Source organism: Mustelus asterias, chromosome 12 (genome assembly GCF_964213995.1).
Source record: "Mustelus asterias chromosome 12, sMusAst1.hap1.1, whole genome shotgun sequence".
Lineage (NCBI taxonomy): Eukaryota > Metazoa > Chordata > Chondrichthyes > Carcharhiniformes > Triakidae > Mustelus > Mustelus asterias.
Window position 1 is genome coordinate 17,000,970 of NC_135812.1, and position 25,893 is coordinate 17,026,862.

The window sequence follows — 25,893 nt, forward strand, 5'->3', positions numbered from 1 at the left end:
ATTGGGACTTGCCACCCGTGTTTCTGACGCTTCGATAAGAATGCTACCAAAGGAGATAATCTAACCATTAGTTGATCTAAAGTATCTGCTCTTTTTGTTCCTCTCGCCTCTGATGCTGCCAGACCCATTGAGTGTTTCCAGCACTTTTTTGTTTTTATTTCAGATTTCCAGCACCATAGTATTTTGCTCAGTCACTTAAATATCTATTTGTTTGTCTTCACCCTTGTCATTGGGAGGACCATTGGGAATTAGCTAGGAAAAGTTGTTGAATTTGTTTGGGACTGAACTGGATTCGTTTGCACACTATGCCAGATGGTTTTGAGGTAGTATAGCCTATATGCTGCTGGTTTACACAATGACAATGGAAAGAAGGACTCACTGCTACTATGAGCTGACCATCAAGAAATATCAATGATATTTAGGCCAAGGCTGAGTGAGTCTATGTGATTACTCCATGATTTAGGCTTCCTGTATCTCAATTATAATTGTATTACAATTAATGTAGCTGCAATAAGAATTCACCTTCACACAAATTTGCATTGTTGAATATTCTACTTTAATAAGCATCTTTTGCTGGCATGAACCAAGGGGAGGCGATGGCCTTGCGGTATCATCGCTAGGCTATTTATCCAGAAACTCAGCTAATGTTCTGGGGACCTGTGTTTGAATCCTGCCACGGCAGATGGTGAAATTCAAATTCAATTTCAAAAATCTGGAATTAAGAATCTACCGATGACCATGGAATCATTGTCAATTGTCGGGAAAACCCATCTGGTTCACTAATGTCCTTTAGGGAAAGGAATCTGCCGTCCTTACCCGGTCTGGCCTACTTCTGACTCCAGACCAGCAGCAATGTGGCTGACTCTCAACTGTTCTCCAAGGGCAACTAGGGATGTGCAATAAATGCTGGCCAGCCAGGTCCCATGAATGAATAATAAAAAAAGGACTTGGAAATGTAGTACTTGTCTGTATTCTTAGCAAGGGGAATGCTTTACCAACCGCAGTGCCGAAAAAGGAGAGGGTAAGGAAGAGAGAAAATTGGAAAGAAATGCTATGAAATTCTGAGTCAAAGTGCCAGTGCAGCATGTACTGGCGTTATTTTTGTGTATATATATCTCTCATGCTTTTATTTGTTTTTGTCTTCAGCTCACAGGAGTAAATGACAAAATGGCAGAGTACACTTCAACGCCTGGTGTTACATCATTGAATGCAGCACTTATGCACACACTACAACGGCACCGAGATATCTTACAGGTACAAAGAATCTTCATTAAATTGCACTCTGGCCTTAATGTGAAAGCAGAAGTATTTCATTGATGGAGCAACCCAGGATATGAGGGAAATATGGGTATGTCTGGTTTCCGCTCCAATTTTCTCCTTGTTTTGGGATCGTTGTGTGAGCACGGTTGCCACTAACCTTCATATCCTTCAGAAGTACCAGTTATCAACATGACAAACAGCCAATATTGACAACCGATTAATGTTGGCGTGAATTAAAGTCAAGTGTCAATTGCACACTTAAATCAGGCCCCTCACTAAACCAGCGTCACTGGGGACATGTGCCTAGACATGCTAATAATATGTTAATTAGATTAAGATACATGGGTGAAGAACATTGTTTAATTGAGTACTTAGGAGCACTTGTAATGGAAATTTGTTATGCTACTGAGAAAAAATAGAGTATAATAGGAGACTGCTGGGACACTGTGGTGGTAGGTAGGAAACATTCATATGTAATGCTGCATTCTGTGAATAAACCATTAAAGAGAAAAGTACTTCAGCTGAATTGGAATTGATTTAACATGGTAACAGAAGGAGGTTGCTTAAAAACATTTCCAGATTGTAATCTGAGTTATTTCTGTGAAAAAATGGCTGTTGCTGTGGTCTGTAACAATTGGTCTATTTGAAAAATCCCAAAATACCTTCTGTGTTGTGTAATAATCCCCAGTCCTAGAAGGAACGACAGTTTTAGTTCCACCTTTTTCTGCACACTTGAGTGCCCTCCATGCAGGGACATGGACATTCATCAAGGCAGAAAGATGAGAGAAAATTCAGAGAGTTTTGCAGCGTCGCACAAAAATGTCAGAGATAAATTTTAATCCTGAAGGTTTAGTATACAATAAAAGAGATGGTCAGCAAGAGTGGAAAGGTCTAGGAAAAGTGATAGGGTGTGATGGGAAGACAATAATTCTCCAATATGGCCATCAAACAGATGGGCTACATTCATCTAGGTTAATTTGAATTTGTTATAATTCAGGTCAGAAACTCTGAAGTGTTTTATGAAGTCTGCCTGGATCATAAGTTTTGCAATTTGAATTTGGCTAGGGTGAGCATGAGATGTTTCACTTCAGGTGTGATTCAACTGACCCACTTTAGGATAGGGCGATCCCCAAAGGGTCACTGTCTAAAGTTGGTACTAAGCTAATGTATAGAGAGCTTTTATCAAATAAAGTTTATTTAAGAATATAGTTAGCGTATAACACTAACTTTCACCAAATACAAACAAGAAAGAAAAACATCCATTATATTGTATAACCCTCAATAAATATATGAAATGTTCCAATCATGTAAACTTCGCTATACAAAACCCTTACCACAGGTTTAGCACAGAAAATACAAATGCTCATGTGATGCTGGAACTTAGTCCTTTGGTTGGCTGCTGCAGTTCTCTTGATATACACACTCACAAGCTTGAAGTCAGAACAGCTTTCCAAAGCACCAGGGAGAGAGAGAAGTTCTAGATACTAAATAGCAACCCACCAAAACAGGATTTTCACTCCAGGAAGGCTGGTAGACCTGCTTCCAGCTAGCCAGCAGAATCTATAATACCAGGGTGAGAGAGAGAGAAAAACTGCCTGCCGCTTAACTAGGGCAGCTTCTGACAAAAACAGCAGCTAGCAGCAAAATTGAAAGTGAAACCTTAAATTCACTATAAAGAAAAACAAACTCCAAAACACATGACCTGTCACCCAGTCGCCCCCTAACAATGCAGGATCATAAAAGATCCCAGAGAATACCTGAGACCCAGAGTAAAAATAAACAAAAGCCCATTTAAACCATTGAAGCAGCAATGAAAGGACTTCTAACCAGACAGCCCGGCAGCAATGAAACCAAAAGGTCTCCTTACAACAGCAGAGAACATGATTTTAAAAAAAAAATTCTTAAACGTACACTAGCATCACAGAATTGATAAACTTTCAGACTCTGAGCAATTACTAGAACTTGATGAGGCACCCTGTAGTTCACACATTCTTTTGTTTGACAGTTATGAAGAGCAAAATAAGGTCGATAAGGTGCTGGATAACGATGAAGTGATACTGATGCACAGGATAGGGCAATCCCCAAATCCCCAAAGGGCAACTGCCTAAAGTTGGGACTAAGCTAATATACATACCAGAAGGATCCAGTGAATGGACGAATGTGACTATACCAGGGAGAGTAGGGAAAGCTACGAGTAAGTTCAAGGATTGGATAAATGCCCCAGTTGATCGATAAAACAGTATGCAAAATGAGGTGGAACATTGGAAAGCAATAAAACGCAGCCCTTAGTGGATTTGAAAGTGGGTCTGGCACTAGGAAACGATCACATAAAAGCACAGAATCTCTGATCATGGTTGGGAGAGTTCATGTAGCTGAAGCACAGAAAGGGATAGGATAGCACTTAGACGTCATAGATAATGCAAGAAAGGTATTAGTATCTAGTTTCTGATTTCAACTGGCTTAGAATTGATTTAACACATCAGCCTATCATGCAAACTCAGCACATGCAGTTGGGGATATTCCTGGTGTGTGCGCCTCAGTTGCACATTAGATAAATTGAATAAGACTTTGTGACAAAGGTTTGAGAGGTGAACACTTTTTTGTTTAAAATTATCTGGAATAATGTACAACTTTTCAGCTTAATTTATATTTTGTATCTGGGTGTTGAGAAAAATATTGGGAAGGGAATGGCCTAGTGGTATTATCGCTAGACTAATAATCCAGAAACTCAGCTAATGTTCTGGGGACCCATGTTCGAATCCCAGCACAACAGATGGTGGAATTTGAATTCAATTAAAAATATCTGGAATTAAGAATGGTTTTATGGTGACCATGAAACCATTGTCAATTGTCGGAAAAACCCATCTGGCTCACTGATGTCCTTTAGGGAAGGGAATCTGCTGGTCTGGCCTACATGTGACTCCAGAGCCACAGCAAAGTGGTTGACTCTCAACTGTCCTCCAAAGCAATAAATCCTGGCCAGCCAGCAATGCCCATGTCCCACGAATGAATAGAGAAAAAAAAAGAAGGGTGAACCCTGGTTTTGGTTTAACTTAAAGGTTTTGTGAGCTAGGTGGCGGAAAGTCTGGAGCCCTGTTTGTACGCATGCATTTTTAATACTCCTAAAGAGGAGAGATGGGTTAACAAGGGGTTAGTAGTTTCATGAAGTTTAGAAAAAACTGTGCTGTTCCTGAGCGACTGGGGTTTAGAGACACACAGAGGGACAGTGAAACACAGAAGGGAAATTAGCGTGTGCGTGTACCAGGTGTTACAGGCCGAAGATTTAATCCCTCTTGGGTAAGAAATCCAGCAAGCTTGCTGGGAAACTGAGTTTAAGGAATTCGTGTTTGTTCTGAGGTTGAAATAATATTTAGATTTTGGGTGTCTCGGGGTGAAATACCAGCTGAAGCAAAACATCTATTGAATGTTCAGAGGTCCGCTGAAAGAAAACTATTCGAAACTGAGCTAGTAAGCAAGAAACCTTGATGTTTTAAAAAAAAGTTTAAGTAGGCTTACATTCACAGTGCAATGAAGTTCCTATGAAAATCCCATATTCGCCACACTCCGACGCCTGTTCGGGTACACCGAGGGAGAATTTACCATGGCCAATCCACCTAACCTGAGAGTCCATTTTTGGACTGTGGGAGGAAACTGGGGCACCCGGAGGAAACCCACGCAGACATGGGGAGAATGTGCAAACTCCACCCAGACAGTGACCCAAGCCGGGAATTGAACCTGGGTCACTGGTGCTGTGAGGCAGCAGTGCTAACCACTGTGCCATCTACCACCCGCTGATGTTGAGACCATGGTAGACATTCACTGGGGATTTGTGTCTGCCAGGGTCTTGCTGGTGCAAAAGAAATAGTGTGCGTTTGAGTAATTTTCTGGTACCTGTATTGAAATCTTTCCAACCTTTTTTGTCTAATGTGATATAGTTAATTGTCTCTTGTTTAACAAACATTATTTTCTTTGCATTAACAGTATACTGGCAGACTGTTGTGTATGTGTTCAATAACTGACCCCTGCAGTTTCTGAAAAAGCAAAGTTAGGAACTACCAAGCCAGATTTGACTCTGGGATTTGACTTGTCCAGCATTAACTTTAGCTGGGATCATAACATTATGTAAATTTGAGCTCTAATTAAATAAATTTGGGGAAAATTTAATCTTTTGGACCTACGATCTGGAAGCACAAATAGTGATGAAAATTAACAGAAAAATGAATACCAAGATTTGTTTATAAGCGAAGTGATGAGCTTGAAGAATGATAATGCAGTTAGGGTGAACGGTCAGAGATTTATAAATACGGCAAAACTGTTTAGGGCTTGATAATGGGTGGAGAGAGGGGAATGATTTACAGTTGTTTAATGGAGGAATTAACTGATAGACAATCCGGGGCTGCATGGTGGCACAGTGGTTAGCACTGCTGCCTCACAGCGCCAGGGACCCGGCTTCAATTCCCGGCTTGGGTCACTGTCTGTGTGGAGTTTGCATGTTCTCCCTGTGTCTGCGTGGGTTTCCTCTGGGTGCTCCGGTTTCCTCCCACAGTCCAAAGATGTGCAGATTAGGTGTACTGGCCATGCTAAATTGCCCCTTTGTATCAGGGGTACTAGCTAGGGTAAATGCATGGACTTGTAGGGATAAGGTCTGGGTGGAATTGTGGTCGGTGCAGACTCAATGGGCCAAATGGCCTCCTTCTGCACTGTAAGATTCTATGATTCTGTAGTGACTTTTTTTTCCCATTTTGTGTAGAAGCTGACATCTCTGTTACTGTGCATTATGTTTCAATATGGCGATAAAAGAAGGGCAATCAAATGGTCATTTACTGTACATTAATAAACATTAGGCTGCTGGAAATGATTCCACTACTGAACAATATCCGCTTGCAAATGTCCACTATAGCCAGAGGAACTATTAATTTGCAGTTTGACTGCATAAGGCCTATAAAGTAAGGGAAGAAGAAATGCAGCTTTAAGGTGCCTTCCATTTCAAAGTCTGAGAGTCTTGTTGGATTCAGTGTAACTTTACACACAAAACAGAGATTTGTTTAAATCTTTTAGTACCATTAGTTCAAAATGCTTGCATATGTTGCAGCGTTTCCTCTGCATTTGAATGTTTTCACTTTTTCGTTTTACTTACTTTGACAAAATATTGAATTGATTTATTATGTCGATTTGTGTTTCATAGCTCATTTTATAACACAGTTCTTGCATCTCGAGGGCAATTATTAACACAATGTGCATATGCTGGCAATGCAGCTTCTGAATACGCTATTTCTGCAAATTAAAATCAAAATGAAGGAAGAAACCATTAATTTCCATCTAAATATATTTGCTGAGTGAGATCTGAACTTGCACTTATAATGTAGAAAGATTAGGTCATCGCTACATATAAATGAGGATAAATTTTCTGACATGAAGATTTAATGGAGCAGTCTGAACAGCTAATTGAGTGATAAATATCCTCAGTTAAATGTTGGATGTACAGATATCAACTCAGCAAAAAGCGAAAGGTGACTGAAAGCTGATGAGTAATAGCTCTCCAAAAAAGGGACCTTTTGCATTTTAATTAGGCACGGTTGTGAGGATACATTGGTAACCCATTAAAGGGTAGTTGAAAGTAATGTGTCTCATCCTTTTTATAAAATTTTACATAATCTATTCATTAAAATTAAATTTCACAAAATGGCGTTTCGCAATAAAAGATCACAGCTGTTGATAATTATTTTCTCGACATAAAATTAATGAAAGTATCCCGCGTTTCTGTTAACTTCATAGCGGAGGGCTTTTTTTTTTGCTCTGTATAATACACTTGAAATAAACAGGTTAAAATACATTTTAATTAGCTTGGTTTATGAGGTGCTGAACAGATCAATATTTTTGCAAATGTATTAAAGTTTCCTCATTTCAAAATACTTGGAAATAATAATAAGAAATATTACTTGGAGCTGCAGGAATCACAGTGCAAAAAAAAAATCTATCGTTTATCCTCATGTCTGTTGACTCCCTTTGGGAGTTGACTTGAGACCAGGTACATCTGCTCTTGCTGCCAAAAGGGAAGCAGCTTGCTGGTGTGTGGTGTTTCATCCACTTGCAAATTTTTCTCTGACTGAATTTGTTTGATAACTTTGGAGTGCCGGGATTTTGCATCCAAGATTGGGAAGGTTCTTGATCAGCAATCCTGTGAAAACAGTTTCAGGATTGCCCACCAAGTCACATACATTCCACTGTCTTCAGACACAAGACCAGATGGTATCCAACAAGCAGCCAGCGAATTGCAGTCTACTGATAATTTGGAGTTTTTCTTCAGAAGATTGTGCCGCAATTAGAGTGTAGCAATGTAAATAGCACAGGAAAATGCAAATATAGTACTTTCAAAAGAGTTGATCAATAATTTGAATTGCAAGTAATCTGTACTAAAATTTGAGACCTTTCCTCACAATAATGGACTGACATTCAAGCTGGTTATCTTTGGGTGCATTGAATATGTTCGTACCATCCATAACATTCACCACTTCAATATATCATAAACTTGTCATAAGCTAATTTAATTATTTCAAGATATTTCTTCCCTCTGTTCATATTTGAACTACTAAGATCCTTGTGCAACATACCATTAGTTAAAACAAAAAGGATTTAATCGTGTCGGACAGTACCTGTGGAGAGAGAAAAATTGACAACCTTATTCTTAGCTTGTAAAATAATTTGTTGATTGGCACTTAAGTTTTCATTTTCAAACTTATTTTGGATCTTTCTAAGTACCCATTACAAATATTTTATCTTGGTCCTGCCCAAATGTTATTATTATCAGTAATCTGGGAGTTCAAAACTTGGCTACAAGCATTTCAGAAGGAAACAATCAATTTGATGGCCCTTCATTGGTAGAACATGTTTTGCTGTAAAAAGGGAACTAGTGGCAATGTTTTGTCCTGTAAACCAGCTAAGGGCTGAACCAGTGACAGGACTGAACAGGACAAATGTGAGGTGATGTGATTTGGAAGGTCTACTGCAAAAGGAAAGTGTACAGTAAATGATAGAGCCCTTAGAAATATTAGCATACAGAGGGATCTAGGCGTGCAGATCCACAGTTCCCTGAAGCTGGCAACTCAGGTGGACAGGGTGGTCAAGAAGGCGTTGGCATGCTGGCTTTCATTGGTCGGGGCATTGAGTATGGGAATTGGAAAATCATGTTGCAGCTGTATAAGACTTTGGTTAGGCCGCATTTGGAGTATTGTGTACAATTCTGGTCGCCACACTACAGGAAGGATGTTGATGCATTGGAAAGGGTGCAGAAGAGGTTTACCAGGGTGTTACCTGGTTTGGAGGATATGGACAAGAAGAAAGGAGTGTCGGAAGATGAGGGGGGAACCTGATAGAAGTTTACAAGATTATGACAGGCTTGGATAAAGTGAATAGTCAGAATGTTTTTCCCAGGGTTGAAGGATCAATTACTTGGGGGCATAGGTTGAAAGTGAGAGGGGGAGATTTTAAAAGAGATGTAACGGGCAAGTTTTTTTACAGAGGGTTCTGAATGCCTGGAACGCGCTGCCGGAGGAGGTGGTGGAAGCAGATTGTATAAAAACTTTCAAGAGGCATCTGGATAGATACATGAGTAGGCAGGAAATAGAGGGATATGGACCACGTAGAGGCAAGAAAATATTAGAAAGACATCTGTGTCAGCATAGACTTGGTGGGCCGAAGGGCTTATTCCTGTGTTATTGTTCTTTGTCAGTGGGTTTTCTCATGGACTGGACTGAAAATGGTGAAGAAACGTGTAATTCATTGTGAATTTAACAACTTACAAGCCTTGATGGACTGCATACAAATATTTGGTTCTTTGTTCCAATCCAGGGACCTGTTCGGTGATTAGCTTCCTATTCCTAATGTGGCCCAAGTATTTTTAATTGAGGAGTGAATAATAGTTTTGACCTATTTCAGTCTTCTGTAAGACACTGTTCTATTACATTCCCACAAACTGAAATGTTGGTAGGGACCCCGCTAACCACAAAACTGGCTGCCCCACAGCCATTTTCTGCTGGAAGCAGCGTTAATCGCCCAAGGTCGAGACTTCAACTGCCATCAAGGAATTAGTTCCGTCTTAGAGAGCTGCCGGCCAAGCTTTGTCACCCTAGCAGCACCAGGGTCAACCGGTGGCCCCTGAGCAGGAGGTGGTTATGGAACCAGGTTTCAAGGAAACTCTGGGGTATCAGTGGGGGTCGGTGAGGGGAATGGAGACCCGATTTGAGATGCTGGTTGGGCGTGGTGCGGTCAAGGAGGTGTATTTGATTTGATTTATTATTGTCGCGTGTATTCGTATACAGTGAAAACCTTGACCTTGTGCGGGGGCTGTGCCTCTGATAGGCACAGGGACCCCCCCCCAAAAAAGGTCCCCCTCTCTTGCCTGACACCAGATTGCACAGTAAAAGCTGGCAGGCTGCCCACCTGGCATAAGCCTCCTCCTGCTGTGGGTTCAACATGCGATGCAGAATGAGGCAATTAAAGTGACCATTAATTGGCCATTTAAGGGCTTAAATAAGTCCAAGGTTAGGCCTGACACCTTCCCTGCCCACTGTAAAATGGGAAAGCAGTCAGAGGCGGGTTGGAACGCGGTGGGAAGGCCATGAGCTGCATTTTACGACCCAACTCACCTTCAAACATGCCAGAAGGGACTAAAATCCAGTTTAGTTTTTCTGTTTACCCGAATCACAAATTCAAAATCAATGTTCAACTTCAGAAATTGAATTCTGTCGAGCAGAACTGAAGCTGTTTGTTTTAGGAATGGGTACCTGGTCTGTCTATTGTGTAGATTGATGTCTCAGGAACAATGAGTGGTTTTGATACATTTTTTTCTTGTTGCTAAATCTCCAGAGCTAGCTGGCCTAGACCCAAAACGAGCAAAGAATTGAGAGGAGATTTTTGAAAAGGGAATTGTACCAAAACATTGGATGGTGGCAAACTAGATATGCGATAGCTCTGACAGAATGTCAGCATAGGTGACATTGTTTGAGAGAGTAAAAGATTATTCCCAGTCGTTGATGAATTGTTAAAAAGGTCATAAACATTGACAATTTTTGCATCTCAAATAAATCCTTTAAAAGGAGTATAGCCTTTCAATGAAATCGCAAAGCAGAATTCTTTTCTTGATGAGTTCCTCTGAAAAATGGGTATGATTTAAATTTTGATAGGATTATATCTGCTAGATGTGCCCTGTGAAAAAAATGCTTCATTTTGGCTAAGGTTCTGCTCATTGCATCGGGGTAATTTTTCAGTGCAGTTCTAATTTAAAGTCCACCTTCCATATTTATTACAGCGTTCCGTTCGAATATTCTTAACAGTGATAATTGGTCATAATTGTCGCCATTTCACAACACTGCCAAGGGTCCTACCTCATCTCTTGTTTTCAAAAATATATTGTGAAAAATAATTAATCATCTTTGTGCAGAGGCAGATTGAGCAAGTGTTCCCTCTGAAAATGACTTGTGGATGATCCATTTAGCGGTTTGGTTCTGCATTTATAAAATTCATGAGGCTAACTCGTGCCAAACAGAGCAACTATATTCAACTTTGCCTTTGTAAGGGAAAGGAATACTTGCTGTTGTCTTTCTTATTACATGAAGCCGATGTTAGCTGCGAATGAAGACATTTTGTGCTACAGCTGTCCCCCTGTTGAAATTATTTTGTCAGTTTGGTAGGATGTTGAAAGGAAGAATTTTAAGTAGGACTTATTTTTATAGTCTCATTATATTATTGCAGTACAGTTACCACTGCCATCTGTGATTTTGGCAGCAGAGTTATAATCAAAACATATGCTTCATCTGTGTGAACGAAATAATCTAAATAAGTTTCCTTTAGCTACCCCTTCCCTTCTGCCTTCAGTACTGGCTGTATTCCGCAACCCCCCCCCCCCCCCCCCCCCCCCCCCCAACAGCTGTAGACATACTAGCCTAGATATTGGGAGCTGTGTGAGTGATCCTATCCCCTTAATGGATAGGCCCCATGTGCATTTTGATATTGGGTCTCGGGCTTTACTAACATAGAGCTGATGAGCCACAGGGTATCCCCAGGTATCCATCGATGAAGAGGAAAGTAGCTAGCTTGCTATTTTCAGGTCAACCCAATATGGCAAAGGGGGCTTCAAACAGCCCCCTTTTGACCATTTTGAGAAGAACCTTCTCAGATATGGGCCATGGATGCCGGTTTTTTTTTCTTTGGTTTACTCTGATGCGTAAACCAATATCGTGGGAGCGCACTTCCAGCTTTCATGAGTGTGCGTTTCCTGTCTGCCATATTGGAGGTTTTGAAAGTTGTTTAGCATTTGAAAGGTGTGCAGCTGAATTTTTCTAAGCCATTTAGTGCTGGGCCCAACAATTTAAATTAATGTTGGGATATTTCCCAATTCCTAATATATGAAAAGTATCTAACGGTGTATTGTGCAAAGAGAAATGCAGTGACGTGGATAGATGGTTCTAAATGTTTAATAGCTTTAATTTGCTTTTTTTTACAGGATTATACACATGAGTTTAATAAAACCAAAGCAAACTTTATCGCCATCCGAGAACGCGAAGACTTGTTGGGATCGGTTCGGAAAGATATCGAGTAAGTAATTATTTAGCACAGTCAAATATAAAACATCGTCACGCTGTTTCTCCGTGGAACAGAATAATTTACGGAAAAAGAGGAGACCATTTGGCCCATCTGATCCATGCCAGCTCCTTGTGAAGCTATTCAGTCAGCCCCATTTCCTCCACTCTTATCACTTTAGCACAAGTTTACTTCCTTCAACTGCACATCCATTTTCCTTCTGAATTCATGTGAAATCGTGAGCGAAGAGTTCCAGGTCAGTACCACTCACTGCATAAAAAGATTGTTCCTCACATTCCCGCCTGCATGCCTTACCCAAAGTCTCATATCTATGTCCCGTAGTCCTTGTACAATGAGTTAATGGGAAGAAGTTTTCCTTGCCTACCTTGTCCAAGCCTTTCATAATCTTGTACACCTCTATTAAATCTCTCCTTGATCTCCTTGATCTCCTTGGCTCCATGGAGAACAATACCAACCAATTGTTTTTTCCAACCAAATGTTGTAACTAGCCCCCCCATTCCCCTGGAACCATTTGGAATCTACGCATCTTAAGTAAGGTAATCAGAACTGGATGCAATACTCTAGTTGAAGCCTAACCAGAATTTATTGAAGGTTCAGCATAACTTTCCGGTCTTTACTTATTCAAGCCAAGATTTAATATGCTTTGCTAACTACTCTCAATATATCCTGCCACCTTTAAGACTGATGGACATGCGCCTCCAGGTTCCCTTGTTCCTTCACACCCTTTAGAACTGGGCCATTAAGTCTATATTGCCCCCCTCTATCCCTTCAGCTGAAGTGCATCACTCACACCTCATCCTTATTCCACCAGGACCTGCTCTTCCTAACACTATACTTTTCTCCGGAATTATGACCGTCCATGATCTCTGGACTCCTCCAATTCTTGCCTGTTGCATGTCCCTGATTTTCCTCACTCCATAAACCTATCCCTTTCACCTACCCCATCCTTATGGAAATTCATGGTGGGATATCAAATTTTGTTTGAGAATGACCCCTGTGAAGCATCTTGGGGTGTTCTACTCTGGTAAAGGTGGTATAAAAATGCAGGTTGTTTTTGCTTTGATTGCTGCCCCGTACAGCCTTTTGTTTCATAGAATCATAGAATCCCTACAGTGCAGAAAGAGGCCATCTGGCCCATCGAGTCGGCACCGACCACGATCCCACCCAGGCCCTACCCCCTTATCCCTACACATTTACCCACTAATACCTCTAACCTACGCATCTCAGGATACTAAGGGGCAATTTTAGCATGGCCAATCAACCTAACCCGCACATCTTTAGACTGTGGGAGGAAACCGGAGCACCCGGAAGAAACCCACGCATACACGAGGAGAATGTGCAAACTCCACACAGACAGTGACCCAAGCCGGGAATCGAACCCAGGTCCCTGGAGCTGTGAAGCAGCAGTGCTAACCACTGTGCTACCGTGCCGCCCCCTTTGTTGATATATTTTTAATTTTAATTAAATTGCATGCACCTTGTTTTGATAGAGTAAAATCCTTCAGCTGTGCAGCAAATCTTTAATATGAATGTTGACATATGTAGCCACCACACTTTTCTACAACATGCCCATTTTTGGCATAAGGTGCCCTTAAACTATCTTGATTCTCACTTCCGGTTCCATTTATTTTGTTTCTTTGTCCTTTTTAAAGTGTAGAGTGAGCAATGCATATTACAATAACATCTGAATAATGTACAGTTTATACCTTCAGTTGTCGGCAAGTACAATAATTCCTCATTTAAAGTTATAAAGTTCATGAAAATGATGACTTTCAGTAAAACAACTTCAAGTAAATTGTATTTTCGTGTTAAAATTCATGTAAAAAGTTGTTAGGTTCTGTAAGACTTTCCTCATCAGCAAAAAAAAAGGCATTAAAACATTATACCCTGAAAGTTGAATTTAACAGTGTAAAGTATTTCCGATATTGATAAATGAAGTAACTTTTCGACAAAGCACATTTAAAAAATATAAAAGAAATATGTTAACTTTCTATTGACAGTACCCTCTGATCGCCACACATCCCACTTTTTGACCCTCATGGTCGCTGCGGACCCTTCCTTTCACCGACCCTATCACTTGCAGCCTCCTTTGAAATATATATTGATCAAAAAGATTAATCATCATAGAAACCCTACAGTACAGAAAGAGGCCATTTGGCCCATCGAGTCTGCACCAACCACAATCCCACCCAGACCCTACTCTCATATCCCTACATATTTTACCCACTAATTCCGCTAACCTACGCATCTCAGGACACTAAGGGGCAATTTAACATGGCCAATCAACCTAACCCGCACATCTTTTATATATTTTATAATTCTACCAGAAATCCTTTCAGTAGGCTTTAAATTCAAACGACATTAAGTGACTTTGATAATTCACATCTGTTTCATTTTCAATGCTCAATTTATTTTCTATTTTGATTTAGTGAGTTAAAAATTAATATGTAATTTAGTAAAACAGCACTAATTACCCGTGCTGCAGACCAATCCACTCTTAAAGTAAATATATTAATTATAAAATCACTGGTGTTTTCAAGTGTCAAAATATCAAGTGACGTAGAACAATAAGCCCAGATGAAAATATTAACCGTGTTGAAATGGTTTCTGTAGCTTAAATTCTGTATATTTAAATGCCAGAAAACTAAGTTTGCCAAATGATACAGTAAGAAGTCTCACAACACCAGGTTAAAGTCCAGAGTCGCGGGCTTTTGGAGCGCTGCTCCTTCATCAGGTGCGTGATGAAGGAGCAGCGCTCCGAAAGCTTGTGATTCCAAATAAACCTGTTGGACATGGTGTTGTGTGACTTCTTACTGTGCCCACCCCAGTCCAATGCCAGCATCTCCACCTCTTGCCTAATGATGTGAAGGGATAACACAGTAGTCTATTGGTCAAGTTGAGAATTCGAATTGAACTTAATACATCAAAATTTAAAAGCTGTGACTAATATTTCTGTCTGTGGATGCAAAGTAATACTTTATCATTTTGCCTTGACCTTTTAATAAAGTCTACGTATTTTAACTTTAGATCTTACAAAAGTGGGTCAGGAGTTAACAACAGAAGAACAGAACTGTTCTTGAAAGAACATGAGCACCTTCGAAAGTAAGTTAATTTTATTCTGTTTTTCACTGGTTGCTGCACTTGTGCATTTTGATGTGTTATGGTCAAGGTGAAGATTAAGGGAGAATAATATGCAAAGCAAAGCTTTGAGGAGAATTGCTATTACGATGTAGTAATCTAATCATGGGCTCCAGATGCTATCATAAACTACAAGAAGCTTGAATGCTTTGTGATCCCCAAGGTCAAAGGGCAGCCTTTTTGTGTGTCACTCATCACTGAAACCTAGAGCCAGAACCTTGAGGTACTGTTAGTGACCATATGAATGCTTGGGACCTTTGGTAAGTCAGATGCACATGCAAGTGGATTAATGGTTGTCTTTTAAGTGCAATGAGTTGCTAAGCAATTATATACCCCGTATATTAGACCCAATTTGAAAGCAATGATTGGACTATTTGGTGTTTTCTTCAAATGATTTCAGTGTCATCCTGATCGATCTTCTGACTGTTAAGTTTGGAGGATTAAATGGAGAATCTGTGATTCAGACATTCAATAACTACAGTGGTACTTTAATATATACCACTGTCACCTTACTTTAAGAATTTTCATTGTTTCATATGCTCTGTTATATTCATGGAGACTACATTGGTGTCTCTTTATTTGATGCCTTTAATGTATTTTGTCATGAAATTTGACAGTATCTTTTGCAGCTATTTTCTTAAGTGGGCAGGTTGGATTTCTACTTGACGACACTTAAAAACTGATGTTCAGTGAAAATGTTTCAATTGTCTTTTTGAATTTGCACAGAAATGTGCAGCGACCTCTTCATTAATGAGTACTTCGAGAGGAAGAAAAATGCAATTACTGTACATTAGTTAATAGAATTGCTCCTAAGGGAGGAAACCTTTCAGGAAATTTCAGATTGGAACAAAATGATGTGACTTCTGGAACTTTGATCATTTTAGACAAAAACTTAATATTTAGACTTTTGTCTTTTAGAAAGAAGTTCTGAAACGTTAAGTTGTTTTGAATGCAGAAGTGGAATATTATACTTGGGTAGAAGTGTTTTTCCACAGCTTTGTTGCGTATTCCTGAATTGGGGGGAAATATGCTGCAGTGCAAAGGTTTGGAAGCATCTGGTGCAAAATATTTGCAGTAAAGGCAGGTTGGTTGTTTGCCAAGCTCCGTTCAAGCTCACAGCCTGCTGTGTGGGTGGCTGTTGTACCGTGGCAAGATATTCTGCAGCATCTGAGTGGGTGAAATTGAACGTGCAGGCAAGATGGTTGTAGAGGAGACAAGAAGAGTTGTCCATGTTCTCGTTCGTGATAAACACGAAGTGGAGAAAGATAGCACTAGAAAACCGAAGCAGTGCAGTTGTCTTGGTGTGAAACATGATAGTGGGATACTTAGGGGAGGAGAAAATGAGCCCCATCAGTGATGGAGACTAGAGAATTCTCATGACCATGTGATGATGAGTTTGAGAGATGGCCTTGTATCAGCATGGGAGCACTTATATAATTGTGTGCCTTAAGCCTAAAAATCAAATATATTTCCTAAATCAGCAACAAAATGTGCACCAGGCAATAATTTTTTTTAAATGTGTAGAATTCTAGAAATCTACAGTACAGAAGGAGGCCACTTGGTCCACTCTGCCTGAGCCAGCTCTTTGAAGGAAATATTCAATTTAGTCCTGCACCACAGCTTTTCCTCATAACCCTGCAGATTAGTGTTTGTTTTCCTTTGAGAAGGCTTTTCTTTACTGAGGTGTATGATTATTAAGATGTCACTGATTATTTTTATTTCTTGTTTTTTGAAGTTCATTACTTACGAAACACTGTCTCCTGCCAGTTTAGGTTGGCCGGAAAAATAAAGTTTAAAAGTTTATTTATTAGTGTTACAATTAGGCTTACATTAACACTGCAGTGAAGCTCCTGTGGAAATTCCCTAGTCGCCACACTCCGGCGCCTGTTCGGATAGACTGAGGGAGAATTTAGCATGGCCAACCCAGCGTGTCTTTCGGACTGTAGGAGGAAACCGGATCACCCATAGGAAACCCATGCAGACACGGGGAGAATGTGCAGACTCCGCACACAAAGTGACCCAAGCCGGGAATGGAGCCCGGGTCCTTGACGCTGTCAGGAAGCAGTGCCGACTACTGTGCCGTGGCCACCGATACACCTCTGCATATGCACACTGGTTCATGTATGCGCAGAAAACCAATGACATTGCATCCCGCTGTATGATTTATGACTATATTGCAGGCAGCAGGAGACGCAGTGTTGATTTATTGCATGTTATGAATATTTGCATATTCTGTGCCATCGTGATTAAAGGTTTACTTTGCCACATATGCATAGAAACCAGTCCAGCTCTCAAAGCACCTCATGTCAAATGCCTTTGTTTCTTTTTCCTCAAGGAAAAATACCAATATGATTGTATATTTAGCACGCGGGCAGTGTAGTGCCACGCAAACCTCAGAGCACTGCTTCACAATCTAATAGTGCCAGAGTTTCTGGAACAATCACCTTTTCCCATTGTCTCCAGCTTTGGACAACTATACAATCCGATATTATCAACTTTATCTTATCACAAGAAGGAAGATTAGGCACTGTGGAGTTTGCAAAGGGAAATAACTCTGCATTCTGTCTTTGCTTGCTTTTTATTTATCAACCTCTTGTGCTGCATAAGAGGGCAGCTTGCTACTGCATTGCTGCAGGGAATCTGAGGAAAATTAGAATTCCACAAGGGAATTGTATGAACTTTTGAACCAAGACTAGACAAGTTAAATTTGAATGGCTCCAAGTACAGTGAAAAACTGTGAAATCAGGAGTGTGGTGTATACAGAAGTAGAAATCATTGCTCACAATGATGCCACATTGGTACAACTGTGCATGTACCATGTTGGCAGAAAACGCAGCCTTTATAAAACTTGAATGCTTTCCCTTCTGGCAACCTGATCATTAGATATAAATAGTAGTCGTGTGCCATCTGATGTTAGAGCCATCGTGCGTTTACAAGAATGTACGTTTTGTTCTACAGATTATCATTGATATATGAACGAAACAATACGAGGGTATTGCTGGAAAAATACATTTTGTTGAAGTTTTTTTGTCTTGCACGCATCAGAACAGTCAAAGAGCACCAATGACAACCTTATACTTTGTGAGACAAGAGTGCCGATTGGTTGGCAAGTGAACTCTGATTGATAGAGGTGTTGCCATGGAGAATGCATCAGTTGGTGGTGACTGACAAGTCTTGTACCACCCAACAATACTCTGAGCTTAAGCTGTTAAGTCAACTGGCTCAGTTAGTAAGTTGGCTACTGCCTGAAAAACAGAAATCAAACAAATTAGGCCAGATTGGTCATGTTACGATTCCCTTAGAGACCAATATCTTTTACAAAGAGATTTGACTTCCTAGCGACAAAAATTTCAAAGTTTTAAGACTTTCGCAGCAACACCCTGTAATTCTCACTCTTTCTGTCCCTCTCCCAAGGTTTTTTGGCAAAACCAGCTGTACTGTCCTTTTGTTTACAGGTCTTAAACCTGGCACCTGCATTCCAGTAGAATTGACCAGACCTCCCCCCCCCCCCCCCCCCCCGCCCCCAATGATAATCAGGCCACACAAGCTTATCATCGGGCAGAATGAGTAGCAGGCCTCATGTTTGTTTTCAATGTACCATTTTACCTTGAATTAAGGAGACAGTTTAAAACAACCTCAATTTAACATCTAGCAGTCATAACACTCCACTGATTATACACAGTCAGCCTGACCTCAAAGAAAATCAGTTCTAGCTCTTGAGTTGTTGATTTTTTTTTACTTATAACTATTCATTTATGTCATGTGCAATTGAAATGCAATTAAATCCCATCCCCCCCCCCCCCCCCGCCCCCAGCTCAAATAATGCAGTCATCTATTTTGTTATCGTGCTAATTTTTCTCATTCGTTGAGTGTTTTCTAGCTGCTTGTTCCTCTGGCCTTATTACTCTCATTGTTTCTTTGTAAGATTATTCATTTGCAATAGAAATTAAGGTCTTTGTTTCATAATCTGTAACAAATGTTGCATGCTCTTCAGATCAGCAGGGATCATGAACAGTAGCATTTTAGATTTTTAATAATATATAATAAATGTCACCATAGCATCATTAAGCCTGTAACCTGAATGGAACTGTATGACAATAGTAATAATTAGCTTACCGGGGAATGTCAGGCTCAAAGCATTGTGGAAGGGAGGGCACTGGACACTTGAGTCCAATTGGAATCGAGCTTATTTCCTAGTTAACCATCTGAGGAACATGCACAATATTTTTCTGATACAAACGTTCTCTTTCTCTAAATTAATTAAACCTGAAACCAAAAGAGGTAGAATGAATATTTGGAGCAAGGGTGGCATGGTGGTTAGCACTGCTGTCTCACAGCGCCAGGGACTCTGGTCCGATTCTTGCCTTGGGTCACTCTCTCTGCGGAGTCTGCACGTTCTCCCTGTGTCTGCGTGGGTTCCCTCCGGGTGCCTCCCACAGTCCAAAAGACGTCCTGGTTAGGTGCATTGGCCATGCTAAATTCTCCCTCGGTGTGCCTGAACAGGCGCCAGAGTGTGGCGACTGGGGGATTTTCGCAGTAACGTCATTGCAGTGTTAATGTAAGCCTACTTGTGACAAATAAATAAACTTTAAGTGACAATCCTGCCAATAAAAGGGATACATTTTTGGGGTAATTTCTCTGAACTATTTTCAAATGTGCGATAGCTAACCAAATATCATTATTTTAGCTTCTGTTAAGAATCATATAATGGGCAGTATAAATAAATCTGGCATAATTTGAGGGTGTTAAGTTCCACCTTAAAGGCTATTTGAGTGAGAGTCTTGGCAATGGCAGAAATCTTGCTCACAAAGTGAAATCAAGGAGCCATTAACTTTAATAGTTTAGCTAGTTTACTGGAATGTTTAACTAATTTACTGGAATTCTTTGAGGGCATTACAAGTGCGATAGACAACAGGGAGCACTGGATTTCCAGAAGACATTCAACAAGGTGCCGCACAAAAGGCTGCCGCATAAGATAAAAGCGCACGGCATTACGGGTAATGTATTCGCATGGATAGAGGATTGGTTAACACAGAAACCAAAGAGTGGGGATAAATGGGTATTTTTCTGGTTGGCGATCAGTGACTAGTGGTGTGCCTCCGGGATCAGTGTTGGGACCGCAATTTGTTTACAATTTACAAAGGTGATTTGGAGTTGGGGACCAAGTGTAGTGAAGAGTACAGAATTCTCTGGCTTTGAGGGCCAAGGGCCGGTTCCTGCGTTGTACTTCTCTTCTTTTTTTCTTTGGGGTGTCTCCTGCTCTGACCAAGATCACAAGAAACTACAAATGGTTGTGAATGTAGCCCAGTCCGTCACTCAAACCAGCCTCCCATCCATTGACACTGTCAACACTTCCCGCTGCCTCGGAAAAGCAGCCGGCATAATAGAGAACCCCATGCACCCCGAACATACTCTCTTCCACCACCTTCCGTTGGGAAAAATATACAAAAGTCAGAGGTCACGTACCAATCGACTCAAGAACAGCTTCTTCCCTGCTGCCATTAGACTTTTGAATGGACCTACCTCGCAATAAGTTGATCTTTCTCTACACCCTAGCTATGACTGGAACACTACATTCTTCACACTCTCCTTTCCTTCTCTATGAATGATATGCTTTGTCTGTATAGTGCACAGGAAACAGTACTTTTCACTGTATACTAATACAGATGACAATAATAAATCAAATCTTCTAACATGCTTTGTTTCTGACACTTCCCAGTAACTAATTATTGCTATTGCCACTCCATAAGATCTATATTAAAAGCCTTTCACCTTTACAAGCTTCTTTAAAGTTTTGGTTGTAACTTTAGTACACTTGTTGCTACAATTATATTTGCGTTTGTGTTCCAAATAAAAGTTTGAAGCTAAAATAGAGTGTCTCAATATTGTGAGCCGTATAAACTGACTGGTTTATATTAACCGAATCCCAAGTTTTTTTCTATTCATTTGTGGGACATGGGTGTCGCTGGCTGGCCAGCATTTATTGCCCATCCCTAGTTGCCCTTGAGAAGGTGGTGGTGAGCTGCCGCCTTGAATCGCTGCAGTCCACATGCTGTGGGTTAACCCACAATGCTGTTAGGGAGGGAATTCCAGGATTTTGACCCAGCAATTGCGAAGGAATGGTGATATATTTCCAAGTCAGGATGGTGAGTGGCTTGGCCGGGAACTTGCAGGTGGTGGTGTTCCCATATATCTGCTGCTCTTCTCCTTCTAGATGGAAGTGGTCGTGGGTTTGGAAGGTGCTGTCTAAGGATCTTTGGTGAATTGCTGCAGTGCATCTTGTAGATAGCACACACTGCTGCTACTGAGCGTCGGTGGTGGAGAGATTGAGTGTTTGTAGATGTGGTGCCGATCAAACGGGCTGCTTTGTCCTGGATGGTGTCAAGCTTCTTGAGTGTTGTTGGGGCTGCACCCATCCCGTCAAGTGGGTAATATTCCATTACACTCCTGACTTGTGCCTTGTAGATGGTAGATAGTCTTTGGGGAGTCAGGAGGCAAGTTACTCGCCACAGTATTCCTAGCCTCTGACCTGCACTTGTAGCCACTGTGTTTATGTGGTGAGTCCAGTTGAGTTTCTGGTCAATGGTAACCCCAAGGATGTTGACAGTGGGGGATTCAGTGATGGTAAGTGAATGTCATGGGACGGTGGTTAGAGTGTCTCTTATTGGTGATTGCCTGGCACTTGTGAGGCGCGAATGTTACTTGCCACTTGCCAGCCTAAGCCTGGATATTATCCAGATCTTGTTGCAGTTGAACATGGACTGCTTCAGTATCTGAGGGGTCGCGAATGATGCTGAACATTGGTGCAATCATCGGCAAACATCCCCACTTCTTGACCTTATTTGGCGGGGGGGATCATTGATGAAGCAGCTGAAGATTGTTGGGCTTAGCACACTACCCTTGGCACACTATCCTGCAGAGATGTCCTGGAGCTGGGATGACTGACCCTCCACAACCATCTTCCTATGTACCAGGTATGACTCCAACCAGCGGAATTTTGCCCTCTGATACCCATTGGTTTCAGTTTGGTTAGGGCTCCTTGATGCGACACTCGGTCGACTGTGGCCTTGATGTCAAGGACTGTCACTCTCAGCTCACCTCTGGAATTCAGCTCTTTCGTCCATGTTTGAACCAAGGCTGTAATGCGGTCAGGAGCTGAGTGACACTGGCGAAACCCAAACTGGGCGTCACTGAGCAGGTTATTGCTGAGCAGGTGCTGCTTGACAGCACTGTCGATGACCCCTTCCATCACTTTACTGATGATCGAGAGTAGACTGGGTGGTAATTGGCTGGGTTGGATTTGTCCTGCTTTTTGTGTGCAGAAAGTACCTGGGCAATTTTCCACATTGAAAAGAATCAATTATCAAGTTATTAATTGGATGTCTCCTAAATTGATTGATGATAAAGTCATTGGGGTGTGGGGCTCCTGGGAGCCATTGCGTTCCTGGATGATTTCAGCACATTCTTAGAAAAGATTCGAAGTCAGAATCTTTTGGGCAAGATTCTGACTCAGAGGTGTTCAGTCATAATCCTACAGATGGTAGCTTCACACCGTTGTCTCCTCAGCCAAGCGCATAGACCAAATGGACATCTGCATGTATGTAGCCAAAAATTGTTTGCCGAAAATATGCAGGTCATTTGCTTTTTGATGCTGGAGTACCAGAGTGTACAGTTATTTTAGATGCAATTGCCGCAAACTTTGATGGCTTCTTAACAAAAAACATGAACTTCATAGTACCTGTGCCAACCATCTGGGGTCTTTTCTTGCTGTGTACATAAAGTTAAAAAGGAATATTTTATTGAACTGTGGTTACAAACCACTCGTGTGTCAAAAGACTTGTTCATTTTTACCTTTGATATAGACCAAAATATATCCACAGCTATAATCTGAACAACAGCACTGCTGGGAAATGTTTGTCTGGATTCTACGGAGAATTGCTACGAGCAATGATTTCCATGTAAAGGAAAAGAGTTGACATCGTGCTGTGAATGAGGCCCCAGGTTCCCTATAGTTAACTTGACATTGAAAGCCAAGTAGGCATTAATCTATTAACATGGGATGTTTTGAAGATCATGCCTTACTGGGTTATTGGAACCACATGGTGTGTAGCAGTAACTGTTGATCCTAATCTTACGACTTGATGGCGGCGCGGTAGCACAGTGGTTAGCACTGCTGCTTCACAGCTCCAGGGACCTGGGTTCGATTCCCGGCTTGGGTCACTGTCTGTGTGGAGTTTGCACATTCTCCTCGTGTCTGCGTGGGTTTCCTCCGGGTGCTCCGGTTTCCTCCCACAGTCCAAAGATGTGCGGGTTAAGTTGATTGACCAGGTTAAAAATTGCCCCTTAGAGTCCTGAGATGCGTAGGTTAGAGGGATTAGTGGGTAAATATGTGGGGGTAGGGCCTGGGTGGGATTGTGGTCGGTGCAGACTCGATGGGCCGAATGGCCTCCTTCCGCATTGTAGGGTTTCTATGATTTCTATGACTTGATTTCAAACTTTTGGTCACCGAAATAAGTAATTTCTTAAAGGTTTTAGAAGATAACGTCGGTCCTAATCCTGTGATGGTAATGTCAGCAAAGCCACCAACCCTCTCCGTCGTGGCTTCACTTAAAATAACGGCCAAATTTTGGAGCCTGCACGTGCGCAGGGTAGTGTGGAAATCCAGCAGATGGTGTCAGCAATTCTATGCTTCACCAGAAGGTGTGCCGTTGAGCCACCACCCACCTCCAGACCCGGGAAACCCGTGAATTAATGAAAGCCTCCCATTCTTGTACTGTTATTTTCATTTTCTAAACTCTCGGAAAATTTCCCCCTTGTTCAGTGAGGTGTAACTGAGCTTTTAAGCAGCATACTAACTGTATAATGACTGCTGAACACGCTCACTTGCTGTGTAAAACTAATTTTATATTTGCAGAATGTCAGATTCCTTTATGATGCAAAAACATTCCACACTTTTAAAATCAATACTTTGAAACTTGTTTATGTTGCCATTTTAGCTTTTATCTAAACCTAATTAAAATGTTGAAAATTTAAATTACAAGTGGAGGATATCAGGTGCTTTTAACATCTTGGTTTACTGTCTGTGTGAGTACTCCAATATTCGTGCTCATTTTCATGCTTGTTGCTGCATGCCAAGGGACCCCTGGACTTGGTGCCAGGTTTAAACTGCCTTCAAGAAAGGGCACATCCACACCATGGGAGTCTTTAGATCTCTCTAAACACCTCTGTTCGAAGTCAGCAGCAAGTGCCATTGCTTTGCGTCTGACTGCAAAATCCAACCCATTATATCCTAATTAGTAAGGTAAGGATCATTTTAACTCCACTTTCCATGTGTAATGTTGGGGCAGCTGCTGCCTCACTGCGCCAGGGACCAGGGTTCGATTCCCGGCTTGGGTCACTATCTATGTGGAATCTGCACGTTCTCCCTGTGTCTGCCAGGTGCTCCGGTTTCCTCCCACAGTCCGAAAGACGTGCTAAATTCTCCCTCTGTACCTGAACAGGCACCGGAGTGTGACGACAAGGGGATTTTCACAGTAACTTCATTGCAGTGTTAATGTAAGCCTACTTGTGACACTAATAAATAAAATTAAAACTTAGATAGATATTGGCAAAAGAATGTACAGCTCTGGTGCCCAAAAATTTAATATTGTCATTTGATAGCTGGATTATTCTCAAATAATGAGTGACCAGGTTTTTATAACTCCATTTTAAATTTGAATTAAAACCGTGTTTAATCTTTCAATCTAATTGTTTTTCTGTTGCTGCAGTGTAACAGAGACAATTATATTGATTTTGTTTCTATATAAAGGTAAGTTAACTTGATCTGGGTGTAATGGTGGGATATTACCTCGAGGTGGCAGAAGAGAAGTGTTTTTTGAAATAGCAAAAATGTAAAACTGCCGTTTACATATGTACGTATGTCACAGAGAAACTGTTGAACTTTTCAGAGACCTAGCAATGTCTAGGATTTCACGATATGAGAGAGAACCCTTCAACTTCAGCAGTGGGCACTCTAGCTTTCTGGGAGAAAAATGTGTTTTTTTTTGAAGCCCTTTCTTGCTTCTTGGTCACTTGCATAACTTTAAAACAAACAGGTTCAGCAATATTTTAAAACTTCTTAATAAACAGCTTTACAAAAATTTATTGCATCTCTAATTAAAGATACTGAAGGTGGTAAGTATGGAAAAGATGGTCTTTCACTTGTCTTCTACACAAAGGTTACTCTCCTTATTTATTAATGTCACAAGTAGGCTTACATTCACACTGTAATGAAGTTACTGTGAAAATCCCCTAGTTGCCACACTCTGGCACCTGTTCGAGTTCACTGAGGGAGAATTTAGCATGGCCAATGCACTTAACTAGCACGTCTTTCGGACTGTGGGAGAGAACCGGTACACCCGAAGGAAGCCCACGCAGACACAGGGAGAATGTGTAGACTCCGGAGAGACAGTGACCCAAGGTGGGAATCGAACCTGGGTCCCCGGCATTGTGAGGCAGCAGTGCTACCTCTGTGCCACCATGCTGCCCTTACCCCCTTCCCATTTGTGTGTCTCTTTTTTTTCCATCTTGTGCTTTCCCAGTCTCTCAATTCTCCCTCCTTTTTATTCAAATCACTTTTTCTGGAGAAATGAGAGGGGAATTGGTTGCTCAGTGGCTCAGAGAGCCTGTGGGTGCAGCCGAGGCTGCTCAGTAAGGTACAAAAAGGGTTCAGAATCCAGGGAGGGTGATTACAGAACCAGCTACAGCAGCAGGGCTGCCTAAGCTCACGATGATAACAGCGACTTGCGTTTATATAGCCTCTTCAATGTAGTAAACAACCCCAACATAAAACTTTTTTGACCCACTTTACATTGTGGACCTTCCTCATCGCTGTTGCTGCCCTACAACTTTAAGCAA

The 25,893-nt window shown here is 41.3% G+C and overlaps 1 protein-coding gene across 2 annotated transcripts in view; it reads left to right on the forward strand.

Moving 5' to 3' along the window:
- Window positions 1-25,893, forward strand: part of gosr1 (golgi SNAP receptor complex member 1) — a 123,215-nt gene that overhangs the window by 22,368 nt on the left and 74,954 nt on the right. For both annotated transcript variants that reach the window (XM_078224838.1, XM_078224840.1), the window contains exons 4-6: window positions 1,147-1,254; window positions 11,762-11,853; window positions 14,887-14,961. In XM_078224838.1, the coding sequence (XP_078080964.1) occupies window positions 1,147-1,254; window positions 11,762-11,853; window positions 14,887-14,961 (275 nt within the window). The remainder of the gene's footprint in view (window positions 1-1,146; window positions 1,255-11,761; window positions 11,854-14,886; window positions 14,962-25,893) is intronic.